The following is a 13,523-nucleotide window of genomic DNA, read 5'->3' as shown; positions in this document are numbered from 1 at the left end:
TTCGGCACGATTATTTTGTTACAAGTCAAAGTTAAAATTATATATACTGCTCAGCAAAGAAGAAAAAAAAAACTGAAAATATGCGAACTAAAATCCACCCCCACTTGTTTCTGTCGCGGTAAACGGCAGCAGGCCAGAATCTGGGGGAAGTCCTCCTCTTCCTCTGCTCTCAAATGGCACGCTGTTGCCACGATGCCTCACAGCTGTTCTCTGACAGATGAAATTCTGGCGGACCTGCCGCAAAACGCGATGTTCAGTGTGGCGCGGTCAGTGGTTGAAGAAGAATGGATAACGTTCGTGACGATTCCCGATTTAAATAATTAATGACAATAAAATCTATTGTCATGGTTGTGATTCTTACTATGCGATAGTAAATATTACCATCTAAGAAACGGATTTTATCTTCAATTTAATTAATAATTATAATTATATCCTCAGAGACAGTGGCGGCGATTGGGTATACCAGGCCAGAGGCGCTAACTTGTTTCGCCTTTACTTTTCGCAAGACCTTTTCCATTCTTCTTTGGTAAAGTTCTGAAATTCTTCTCTTGCGACTTCCAGTACTCTGCCCAAATTACGATCCACATTTTGTGATGCAATACGACCCTTTATGATACCCCAAACATACTCAATAGGCTTTAGATCGCAATGATAAGGTGGAAGACGAAGTACGGTGTGGCCGTTTTCTGCTGCACGAGTGTCGACCCGATATTGCGGGGGCTTTTGTTGGTTTTGATTAGTTGATATAACTAATATATAATACTATATATTAGTATATAGTATTAGTACTATATAATCCTAAGTCATTACAAATAATGTTGCGAAGAGTTTCACGACTACCCCGAAAATTAATTTCTTTCTTTAATTTCGAAAGCACTTCATGTTCAACCGTATAAAAATTACCAATAGTTCTTCTAATCAAACACTTGTCAAAGTCGTCTACAACAATTCTACGCTTTTCGGCAGACCTGTGCTTACCTGGTGTCGTAAATTTCCCCCCTGAATTTCCTTCCTTTCTAATTTTCTTAATGAAAGTGTCCGACATTTGAACTGCAGCCGCCGCACGCTTTGTAGTTTCATTTACCGGAAACGTGTAACATCCTTCTCTCGCTTCGTTGTCAAAAAATTTAACAACATTCGAAATCACCTCTCGGCTCTCACTATGTACGGTTTTGCCCTTCATTTCGGTATAAACAACATACACAACAGACGCACTCGAACTCAATTGACCTTTTGTCCATGTAAGTTTGGCAACATTGAAAGGGTGTCAGAAGTCGAGCAGTCCTTGCTACCCCCCCACCTCCCACCCGACCCAACCCTCGATCAGCTGTACACAAAAACGTTCCCTTCCTCCTGTGTGCTTTCTCTGCGGACTCTGAGACACAACTGTGACGGAGAGAATCTTTCATGCTTTGCGCGGAGTGATACAATGGTTTCGCATCAACCTGTAGTGCGGTCCCAGCTGACGTCACTGTCAAGATAGCTTGCACTTTAGTATAGTATTTTGGAGCAAGGTTTGTCCAAATCACGAACTATATTTTCGTCTAATACCCAACTGGTCTCAGTTGTAGTTCAATCCAGCCTTGACTCTGCAGTCTACCTCTAGTTGCTTCACAGAAATGGTATTCCTATTTTAGGCGGGATTTAGCTATTTTCTGCCAAACCGATGTGACAACACTGGCTGATCCGGTAGGCCTGAACGGCAACAGACGTCCTTAACAGGCATATGGATAACCCCGTAGCACACTATGCCCCAAAGTCCTTCCCGCTCTTTCCTTGCATTGGCGCCCTCTTCTCCGTTGTTGCCTCTTCAGGGTAGCGGAACGGCCTCCCTCTTCGCTTCTGTCGGCTGCAGAAAAAATGTCCTAGGCAATATCTACTCGACGGCAACGGTGTTCATTACCGTATTTAACAATTTTGTCATTTTATTGAAACAACTTTTTAATTCTTTACATTTTGCTGTTACCTGCGGTAACACGGGCCACGCCTCTGCGTCATACCCACTTAGAGGATTAATATCAACTTGATATATTCCACATTTATTTTAGCTTCCTCTATTGCACAGATTGAAATTAGAATGGAATTCCTTATTGCTGTGAAATGAACTTAAAATATTAAAAACTGTGTAAGAAATTATCGGAAAAGTTTGCAGTTGCTTGTAATGTCGGCCTCAAAACCTTTATGTATTTGGGGCTTCATGAACTAGACTCTTGCTTGATGTTCTCATACGCACACATTGCTAGATATTCTCACAGAGCCAGCCATTCCCGGCATCTTCCATCGCACGTAGCCCGAGGACATGTTTTCTGTTGCAGTTGCAAATGGATTAAAGGTGTATGTGTGTATGTGCCTGGGTTGACTTAACAGGAAGCGATGAGCCCGCCATGTTATTACCGACCGCCATTTGTGTCTAGCGGGGGAGAGTGGTTTATACCAGACGGAAATTCGTTTCATCTGTGGTTCGAACCCTCTGGGAAGGGACGAGACTGGCTTGTCTATCTTGACAGCTCTTCTCTTGCCATGATCCTCTCTCTCTCGCTCTGGCTTCATTTGCTTCAAAGGAACCTCCACCCCCCCCCCCCCCTCTCCCCAGAGTGTTGCTGCTCGTTTAATTGAAATTCGCAATACGTTGTGATTTATGTACAAGACTTTGTTTCCATTGCTGTGAGACATATTTCGAGGAAATTCAGACTGTTTTTTGTCTTTTCAACCTCTCTTTTTTTCCCTTTCCTCTGTATAGGGGAGAGTGTGACTGGCTGAGTTATTTTCCGTTGCCTGGTGGCTAAACCGCCAAAATCGGATAACTCCAAGATTGGCCATAAAATGTAGACAACGATGGAATCAAATCGCTGAACTTATCTTCATAATGTACCATACCCTTGGCATTAGTCTAGATAAAAAGGGACAACCAACCTAAGGATAAATTTTAAATAACTAAGATGACGTTGAATGTAATATAACCGAATCTAAGCTATCCTAACCAATTCAGTCCAGTGGCGTGCCCAGGATTTTTGAAAGGGGGGGAGGTTACGTATACTTTTTGTTAGTAGTCAGCCCTCATTTTGCCATCTTTTCTTGCCTTTGACGTTATTTTTTTAAAGGAATATTTGACCAAAGGGAGGAGTTATGACCCCCACCCCCCCCTTTGGCACGCCACTGATTCAGTCGTACATGATTTGCAGTGATATATTAAATTTTAAGTGGCCATAGTCCACAGCAGAGCACAGACCTTATTCCTGTGGACTATTTTTCCTAGCTAGATACATCATCACAATATAGAATGTTTGGAACCGGGTTTGGTGAGTGTATTGCTTCATTTTATGTTGTTCGCCCTGTTTAATTGGTGGGTCAAGAGGTTAAATGATTGTGACTGAGCTTGTAGACAGTTTGAGTATGGAAATCTATGACTTAAGATTCATTAAATCCTGCAGCCTTATTCCGTGAACTCTATTTTCAGCGATGCGCATGTCTTTTGACAGTGTCAGCATTTTCGTAATGATTATGTATCCAAATCTTGTATCGTGGCAATTTTTCTATTACTTTGTTTTGCCACAGATCAGTTTTGTGATGTGCAGTGAAGTTTACATTATGAAACATGGCACACTGCTCTCACGGAACTATACAGGGTGTCTCATAAGTAATAGCTCAAACTGACACAGGTGAAAGTACACGATAATAGAAGCAAAAAAGTCTCGGTAAACATGGGTCTGCAAACGAGCCCTTTTCGAGATAATCGCGAATGTGTGATTACAAGCAGCCACTGACTTCATTGTTTGTAAACGTCGTCCTAGTTGGTAAAATGATAATAATGTGTGCGAATGTGTGGTTACAAGCCGTCATTGATTGCATTTTGTAAACACAGAGTGCTTTACTCCTTGCGCGGTCCGAGGTTTGCTCTTTGTTTACAAAACAGAGCATTTCTGAGAAGTGGTGTTGCAATCAAACAGAGCATTTCCGGGAGGTGACGTTGTATGGATACAATCAGTACAGTCTAATCCTACTGTGGAGTCACGTCAGTTGTGCTGGACTGCATAGTGAAAATGGAACCTTCAGCAACGAAGAGTACATTTTACCAACTAGGACGACGTTTACAAACACTGAAGTCAGTGACGGCTTGTACCCACACATTCGCACACATTATCAGCATTTTACCAACTAGGACGACGTTTACAAACACTGAAGTCACTGGCGGCTTGTAATTACACATTCGCGATTATCTCGAAAACGGCTCGTTTGCAGACCCATGTTCACTGAGACTTTTTTGCTTCTATTATCGTGTGCTTTCACCTGTATCAGTTTGCGCTATTACTTTTGAGACACCCTGTATATTTATCAATGATTCAGCTTGCACGGGGGTGACCATTTGAGAAGGCACCCAAGAGTCATACGTTGTCCTGCGTTTTGTTCATGGGTGCCCCTTTACAGCCTAAGATTTTAGTTCTCACAGACAAGTGTTGATTTTAGTTACGGTAAGGGACAAACAACCAAGGTGTGAGGACCCAAAATTTTTATTTCAATCAATCAGTGGTGCACACAACACCTACAATGTTCGTATTTCCGTCAAAGATGCCTCGTTTACAGAGACGGCGATAAGCACAATGGGCTGGAATCTGGCGTAAACGCGTTCATCCATTGAATGAATTCACCCGATTCCCTTCTTGCAGTCGGAACTGCTCCAAGTTTTGGGTTAATTTATTCATCGAATGACAGTGATGAGAGTCGTCCTGATAAAATAAGTCTCCCCGTCTTGTCGTAGGTCCCGCGAGGTGGCAGCAGCAGCTAAAGGACTTCAGAAAACTGAGTGAAGGAAGGCATTTCCTTCACCTCGTGCCGATTAATTTGTTCTTTTTTGCACCCCCCCCCTCCTCCACCCCTTTCTTCTTTCCTCCATGGTCCTTTGTGCTTGTCTCGCAGCGGTGCTAATTGTTTCCGACAACTGACGACTCACTCTGTCGGTCGGGGTAACGAATTATCCGGTCCCGGAGTCTTGACACGGCACAGGCCGGAGTCCCGTGGCGAACGTCGCTGGATAGATTAGTTATCTTTTGTGTCGGCCTGAAACTATCATTTACCATCGCCCTGCAACGTCAGAGAGCGGCGGTGCAGGCTCCGGTTGTTCAATTTCACTTCCCCCGAGGAGCGGGGGATTGCTCTTTCAGCTACTGTGCGTTCATTGCATCCCATGCATGCTTCCCACACTGTAGTGTGTTGCTTGTTTTTGTTTTATTAGCGAAATGCGCAGGGAGACTATATACACTAACGTTTATGTACTTCCCCGAGATATAGATACATGAGCCTCCACAGAGTCCAAAAAAGTCACCCATCGGTGCTAACGTAACACGTCTCCTTTTGTCTCTACGGCCAAGGATGTTGGGTGCTGGACTCACTCGGTCGGATACGTAAGCTCATCCCTTGAATCAAGCCTAGAAATGGGATCATTTCTATCCTTAATGTTGCGTCCCTGTTCTATCATCGGGTTAATCGCAACGCTGAGGATGAATGGTTTGTGCTAGTTACAAAGTTAACAACATTCCCTGCTGATTGTGGAAGTTTGCATCGGGATTGTGTGAATAGCCCTAGATATTACTTTTCCAGAGTTTGGTCATGCTTATTAGAGTGGAAAATGAGGCGTCGAATGCGCACAAATTGTCCGAAAATAAATTTTGACATTAACCGTTCATCCTCCAAGACATACGACTTTTGTTCTTATCTAGCAAGTATCCATAAAGAAGTGGCTTAACGACACTGCAGAAAAGGTATAACTTTAGGTCATATCAGCATCCATTCGTATGCTATTCCTTTGTTATACACAGTGTGGTATTTAAAAAATTTCCAAGGGGGGGGGGTCTAGGGACAGCCTGAGATAATGACTTTATGCCATATAACATTCCCCCATTGATAAAATTTATCAAGCAGAGTACCAGAGGGGGAATTCCCCCTCAACCCCCCTACAAATACCACCCTGATTATACATGATAGCTTTATCACTATTGTGTTTTTTGGCGTCATACTTCCAAGAAACAAAACTTGCGATTTTCTTACATATATTTCTCTAAACCCATTATTTAAAAAAAAAAAAAAAATTTGGTAGAGTGGGCTGCTCCCTTTATTTTCCAAAATCTATGACTACGCATAATCCAGGTGGTTGTATACATCTAATTCTTTGACGGAATTACTGCTAGGTGCCTACGCCGACATGGAAGCTGATTTCAAGACGTTTTGCATGGCTACAGGGCGGCGAGGAAACATTACTGAAGTAAAAAGTGCTCGTCGACTGGAGGGAGACCGCCGGAATCGTTGCATTTTAGTGTTAGCGTTGAAGGCGCCAGGCAGCGGATGTTCGTATTTCATTCCTCCTTCCAGTTCCTCATGTTCATTTGTTACCCAAAATTGGCTGCCTTAGAAGCTGATGTCATAAAGCTGCCCGTGGAGATTTCCAGAACTTTGCCCCTCCTGTCCAGGACACATGGAGATTCCAGTAGCTGAAGCAGACCGCGGGACGTGCAGTATGGATTTTAATTAAATGAAAACTATCTGGCTGCGGAGGAAAATTTTCCGTTGCAGAAGTCGATCGTTACACCTTCTCCCCCCACTTTTCCATGTTCCCTTCATCACGGCAGCTCCACCAATTTCATCGTCGCTGCAAATGAGCCGAGAGTGCTATCCCCGGGGGTAAAGTGTCGGCACGATGGCAGAAACTTGTTGTAATGACTCCGGCGGTTTTCCCGAACTCGGGCCAACGGCTGATTACTTGAGAACGTCGAGCAATATGTGGTCAAGCAATATGGCCGCGGCGAACGGGAAGATGGAGGCATTTTCCGAAATGGCCGCTCGAGGAGGAGGAGAGATAACGCACCCACCTCTCTCTCGCCAGCCACCTTCTGCGATATACTAGTTTTTGGACGTGCCGGCCGCGTGTAACCTTCGGCAGGCAGAAGCCATTATGAATCATTTGACTGGGAACCTGCCTCGGAAGAATCGCTCCAAGGACAGCAGATAGGGAGGGGGGCGAGAATGTAACCACCCCGCTCTTTCCATTCGAGGACGGTGTTGGATGGGTCTCCAAAGAGGCGAAGATAATGAGCCAGAAACATTTCAGCAGATCCTTTCACCTGTGTGCCTCCTTAATGGTTCTCATTAACTAGTTGTGCCGTGGGGATCTCTTCGTCTCGACCCTAGCTGACCGTACACAAAGGACTTCAGCTCACCTGTTCCTTCGTATCTAAGGACCGGAATCCCATACTTCACTCCCCTGACGGACGCCACAAAAAAAGAAAGAAAGGATTCTCCACCGAGGTTCTTGTGTGTGCGTGAAGCAAGAGGGACCCCTGCTGATGTCAGGAAGATCTTGAAAGGGACCTGCTTGGAATTATGACATGGTTGTGTGTGTCTGGTCCGGCGGAGCATTGAAGTTTGACCTGCACGCGGTAAAAACAAGTTAGGATGGATGAAACTCGCCGTTACTGTCTCTGAATGTAACTTCAAATGGAGTTCCGACATATTTCATAGTCTCCGGAGACCCAATCTGGCGGTGTACAACAGACTTTTTGTCCATTGCGTGCTTGTCTTTTGACTCTTCTCGCCATACTTCTCCCACAGTCAGTGGGGGTCATTGTGGACGAAGGTTAGGTCTGTGTCTACGATGCTGTTATCAAGGAAAAACCTTAACGAAGCTTTTTGGCCGGCACAGACATAGTCTTATACACCCGCATATCTGAAGTTCGAACTTTGTTAAACCTAGAGTATACATAATGCGTACAAATTAAAGTAACTATGTAAAGGGAATTTATGAAGATTTCCAATGCGGTTGTAAAATTGAAATAGGCAGGGAATGAGGGAGTATTATTGCAAGGTTACGTAAGCAGGATACGAATTTTATTAAGTGAGGGGGTATCGTGGGCGTGGGACAAGAACGAGGGAGACTTCACAAGAACAAAAACAGTCGTCACGTTAACTCACGGGAAAGGAACATTTCGAATTATGAATAGTAATAGAAATGTTGATGCTGGACAAATCGTTGACGAAATATATAACAGGGAAGATTCCTCTCTGCGAAAAATCTGGTGATGCATGTTGGCCCACCAAGTTTCCCCCTACACGCATTACCGCTAGAGAGAAAGAGGAGATCATGCAAATATTTCCTCCCCTTTCCCGCTTCCTCTGCAAGATCGCTTTCCTTCCCCTCCTTCTTACGATCTTGCAGCGAAGACTTTCGTCGTATCTTGTTTCCTCGTGCTTCTTCGATCCGATATAGCTGCTGCGTCAGATGCGGAATTGCTTTGTCGTTTGTCTTGGGATGTTGGTGGATTGTCAGGCTGGAAACAAGACGACGGAAAATATACGGGCTCCGGCGCGATTTGCGAGACCGCTGAACTTGGCCGGGAGGAATTGGAAAATACTGCTTCCGGCGGCTGCAATAGCTTTCACGGCAGTTGTCAAGTTTTGAGGGTTATCTTTCGATTTCTCAAAATTTCCTCACAGGAGGTGAGGATGCAAGAGGGCTCCTTTTCTTTCTCTTTTGTCCGAGATGCAGGCAGAGCCATACGGCAGGTCGATACAACAGCAAGGTGATTCATTGTTGTCTCGTAACTGCCTCATTCCAAATGAGGATATAAATGAAACTATGCATACATTCAGTCTCTCGAACACACGTGTGTTCTGTCTCCGTAAAAAAAAAAAAGTGCTTACCAAACCTGGCTCTGCGTATTTCAGTGCTCAGATTTAGGGGAAAAAATTGTATTTTCAAGCCATGGCTGCAATTTTTGCACTATTCTGGATATTTTTACCTACCGATTTTTTTTTTTATCTGAAACAAACTCCTGGTATTTTTCAGTCCATGTATTTTGTTATATTTATAGTTTGTGTATAAAACATAAATATCTATAGAGTCTAGTGCACTGTTACTCAGTGCACTCTCTAATAAATAATCAGTGAAAATAAGAACTATTGTTACAGAGTTTACCTTGCTTGGCGATCTCATCTGATAACAGCATCGTAAAATAGCAGAACATTCAAACTGATGCATTTACAGTAGGTTTGACGGATCTAGTAAGGAATCGAAACCACACTCGCAGAAATAAACCCTTTTGTGGTGGATGTGAACCCATATCTATGGTCCTCGTTTCTTGTTATGCAGAAAGGATTAATTAGTTTATGAAAGCTATGGAATAGCATTAAAAAATAATGTTTTCCCGAGCATGCTTGTATCAAATACATAAAACTAGGTGTACAAATCAGTTTTGCCCTGAATATGTGTGTGAAATACGATCATCAATTTCAGAATATTTGACTTGTAAAACAAGCATGTTTGTAGAACTTGATGGAAATGTTAAGCCAACAGTGAGGTCAAATTATACATCTTAACTATGATTGCCAGAAGTTAAATTGCTGGGATAGACATACAAAGATTGAATGGCATTGGATCGATTACCTCTAAATTCCCTCAGGGAAAGGAACAAGGCTAAGAAGATATCAATTAATAGCGATTCATTATCAACCATGTGACGCCAAGCATTAATGAAAATTATGTGGAAATGAAGTTTCTACAAAAATGATATGACTTCTAAAACATTGAAATACTATATTTTATGAAATATTTTCTTTTACGAAATATATGGTATGAACTTTAGTTGCATCGCTGTATCTTTTTGTTATAAATATATTACCATTTTGAAATGGAAGCTTTAACTAAGAACACGAGTAATCGGACAAAAACTCTGAGACAAGCAACCAAATAGAGTGATAACCTTATATGATAAACAAGTCTGAGTAACTCAGGTTTAATCTCTGTACTATGTTTAGTTGACAAGAAGCATTGTTAACTGTTTTTTCTCTTGTTTTACTTACTAAATACTCCCTTTGCATAGCTTGCATGATTAGTTGTAGTTGAGAAGTTTAATGGGTGGCGGTCATACGTACTAACCCTTTCGTGCATCATGTTTGAGATGAAGATTCTCACCAGGCTTCATTTTATGTAGGTGCATCAATGAGTGGCAGGCCAAAGCATAGCAGCGAACTCACAATGGCTTGTGGAAGTGATGTCAAGGACGTGACGTATCCAGTATCTACTGCAACGCCACGATGTGGAAGATCTCTTCATTAGGTTGTGTGGTTGTGGTATGGTAAAATTTTTAAAAGGACAAAAGAACAAAAAAAATGAAACAAAAGAAAGTGTTGTTGTCTTGCCGTTAGATGGAAGTCCCAAGGACTATATTGCCATGCAAGCCTGGACTCAAATCAACTTCATCTTTCTTCTGTAGTGGTGATATATACAGTTTTTTTGTACAAATCAAAAACCTAGACAGAATGTACAGGGGAGTGGAAGTAAAAATGAAAGCAAAAAACTGCACTTTTCAGTGAGATGTGTTTGTACTGTTGAGCATGTACTTGGTGACTGACTTATGCCTTGACAGTCATAGCATTCTGGTTTCGCACATGAATCAGGCTCTACATGACCATCGTGTTAGTTGAAAAGTACTCAAGTGACTATCAACACTACTACACTGTGTGCACAGTTTATCATTACATTTTTTCCCTCATAGTAACATAGTTCAAGACGAGCAGTAGATGATTGGCTCGCTTGATGTACTATGTTGCAGTGTTTTTTTCAAATGCCCACCTTGGTTCGAAAACATGGACGAGGCTGCAGTATCTGTGCAAATCTAACCTGAATCTGTGAAGTGCTATGAGGAAATATAGACAATGGCACTGCGTTCTTGACGCTTTCCCTCCTCATATAAATGAAGAGCTCATATTTCCCATTTTTAACAAAAATATATATATATAGATTGTAGGAGTTAGTTCAGAATTTAGTGCTCGTGAAACAATGAAACAGGATATGCAGTATCTGCATTGGCAAAGAAACATTTACGAAGCAATAATACAAAGTATACCACATAATGATCCATCCATCCATCCAGAGTGCTTTTCTATCGTCTACAAAAGAGGAAAAACATTGTGCGTGAGAGCATGCGTGAGTTAGTTCAACACGTAGCCACGGCTGTAATCCAGTTCACGTTCGGCGACTTTTCATTTCACCGGGAAAAGAACTATCGCTGGAAGAGACAGTGTGCTTCAATAATAAAGAAATGCAGGAATTTGGGGTCGGCTTACATAATGTTACTTCACGAAGGCACAGTGTACGTTGATGTATGTTGCATTTGCAAAGATTGTTGCAATTGTTGTTTACTTAATCGTAATTTCATTTCTTTAGACCACTATTGTAATGAAGTGTAGACGTGTGGCATGTGTTAATGACAATGTTTTCTTTTTAAAAAATCGTTTTTTTAATGTTCAATTGTCTTTGTCAAATTGGCTCAGTGTTTTATTTTTTCATTATGCTTACTCTTTAGTTAACCATTTTTTTTTCTTGTCTGAACTTTAGGAGCTTGTACAGTGCACAAGAATTTTTTTCTACCATATGTGCTTAGATTTACTTTGCTTCAGTACTTTGTATGCTTCATTGTTTTTTTTTATTATTAAAAAAAATAATGTATCATAGTTCTGTTGTTACACTTGCATAAGGCACGCGTGATCGAACACTTGTTTTTATTAGCTGTAAGATATGCAGTTATGTTGGTTCAGATGTGTATGTCTCTTTTTTGTTTGATTGTTTGACAGATCTGCGATGGCTCTATCGTCAATGTATGAAGGCTAGCCATGATGCCGTGTCGGTAAAAACAGGTGTAATTGAGCAAATATATTGTGAATAAAAAATTGTTTAAACCATTCGAGCATGGAGTGATAATTTGTATCTCTGAGATCAATCACCTTTCATCAAAGTTTTAAAGACACAAATTGTCATGCAGATCTGGTACATTAGCATGCATCTTTTTATGTTGTACATGAAAAGCATGAAAGCTATACAATAATAAATTGCTATTTTTAGTTATCAAAAGCTTCGCTTATTGTGTAGATTATTTTATAGGAGGCTCAGATGGATACCAAATGTATGAACGTTGAAATTCGCAAATCTGAGATATTTTGGTAACCAATATGCACGTTATGATTTATATTTATTGTATGTTATCATTATGGCTGTTCTATACTTTATATCAAGATTCGGCATATAACATCTCTCAAATGTTACTATTTCTCATTTGCATTACATATACATAATTCACAGGGTGTGCACCCTTCAGTCTACAGATTTTTAACCCTAGGTGGATGATACAACCTGATGTCTTAACAGAAGTTACTAGAATTTCTTCATTCCTCATTGTAGATATTTTTAAATACAACACTGCATAAATATGATGTATTTATGACTAAAGCCCGAATTTCAAGACACTAGGAAATACCCAAGTGGGTAGAAATGACACTAAAATTTAGAAAATAACACGATAGTAGGAACTAAAAATAAAAAGGTGCATATAATATGAATTAACTTCTAATATTGTCCATAATAAAAAACAGAAAACCCAAATTCTATCATCCAAAATTTAATGTTTTTGAAACATTAGTGGAATTAATTTCGTAATGTGGTCAGAATATTGAAAATATATGTGCATGAATAGAAACAGTATTATACAGGGTGTTCAAAAAGTTATGCAACCTTATGGGAAAATATTTCTTATTACATTTTTTACATTAAGTGTTGGGAGCGACTGCCGTTTTGTTCTTCACACAAGTGGACACGATGAACCATGTTGTTGAAAACCCTTTCAATGTTATCTGTGATATGTTACCAACACAGCTACGAATATTGTTTTTCAATTCCGGAATACTGTGCGGATGAGTAATGTAGACTGTGGGGTTATCTTGAAAACCATTTTCATTGTTATCTGTGAGATGCTACCAACACAGCTACGAATATTGTTTTTCAATTCCAAAATACTGTGCGGATGAGTAATGTAGACAGAATCCTTAAGATAACCCCGCAAGAAGTAGTCTGGAGGTGATAAATCTCGATCGCGGTGGCCATAACCCCACTGAGATCAGTCGTCCTGGAAAACACACTTCCAAGTAACACATTGTGTTCCCAGCTGTGGGGGTTGGGGGCATTGTCCTGTTGAAACCATGTGTGTTCCAACTTCTCAGCTGACAACATGTTAACAAATTCTCTAACCATTGTCACATATCGTTCAGAGGTCACTGTCTGTTCAAAGAATGTAATGAACATGGGACTATGTGATATGGCACACCAAACGCCAATTTTCTGTGAATGCAGGGTTATTCAGCACCTATGAGATTTCCCATAAGGTTGTCACTTTTTGAACATGCTGGATATGTACATTAATTGTTGGTTTCTCAAAGCAGGATTTTGAAGAAATCCTATATTCTGTATCCTGTATGTTTGAAATAATACGTATTTACCTCTGCTTATTCACAGAGGTTAAACAGGACCCTAAACATACTATAACAGTGTGTGTGCAATTTAACTTACCTTCCCATACTTAATAAAATCTCCTCACATTATAATAATTAAAATATACTAGACACACAGAAATATTTGACAAAATGTTCTTTAGCTCTCTAAAATTAAGTAATCGCTCAGAGAGAATATAATTAATACATCACTACAA

The 13,523-nt window shown here is 40.9% G+C and overlaps 1 protein-coding gene across 6 annotated transcripts in view; it reads left to right on the top strand.

Annotated features, from left to right (window-relative positions):
• The window catches only part of exd (PBX homeobox extradenticle), a 532,389-nt gene that overhangs the window by 507,523 nt on the left and 11,343 nt on the right, over positions 1-13,523 (top strand). The window contains exon 9 of one of the 6 annotated variants that reach the window (XM_083135679.1): positions 11,620-11,729. The exons of 4 other annotated variants lie outside the window; for them this stretch is intronic. In XM_083135679.1, coding sequence (XP_082991805.1) covers positions 11,620-11,649 — 30 coding nt within the window. In that variant the 3' untranslated portion in view covers positions 11,650-11,729. Of the gene's footprint in view, positions 1-9,977; positions 11,730-13,523 lie in introns of those variants that run through there. One more of the 6 variants, XM_083135681.1, reaches the window with a different exon arrangement.

The sequence above is a fragment of the Lepisma saccharinum genome, chromosome 14 (genome assembly GCF_977018435.1).
Source record: "Lepisma saccharinum chromosome 14, izLepSacc3.1, whole genome shotgun sequence".
Taxonomy (NCBI): Eukaryota; Metazoa; Arthropoda; class Insecta; order Zygentoma; family Lepismatidae; genus Lepisma; species Lepisma saccharinum.
The sequence above is the reverse complement of the archived record's forward strand: the minus strand, read 5'-3'. Positions and strand labels throughout refer to the sequence as shown.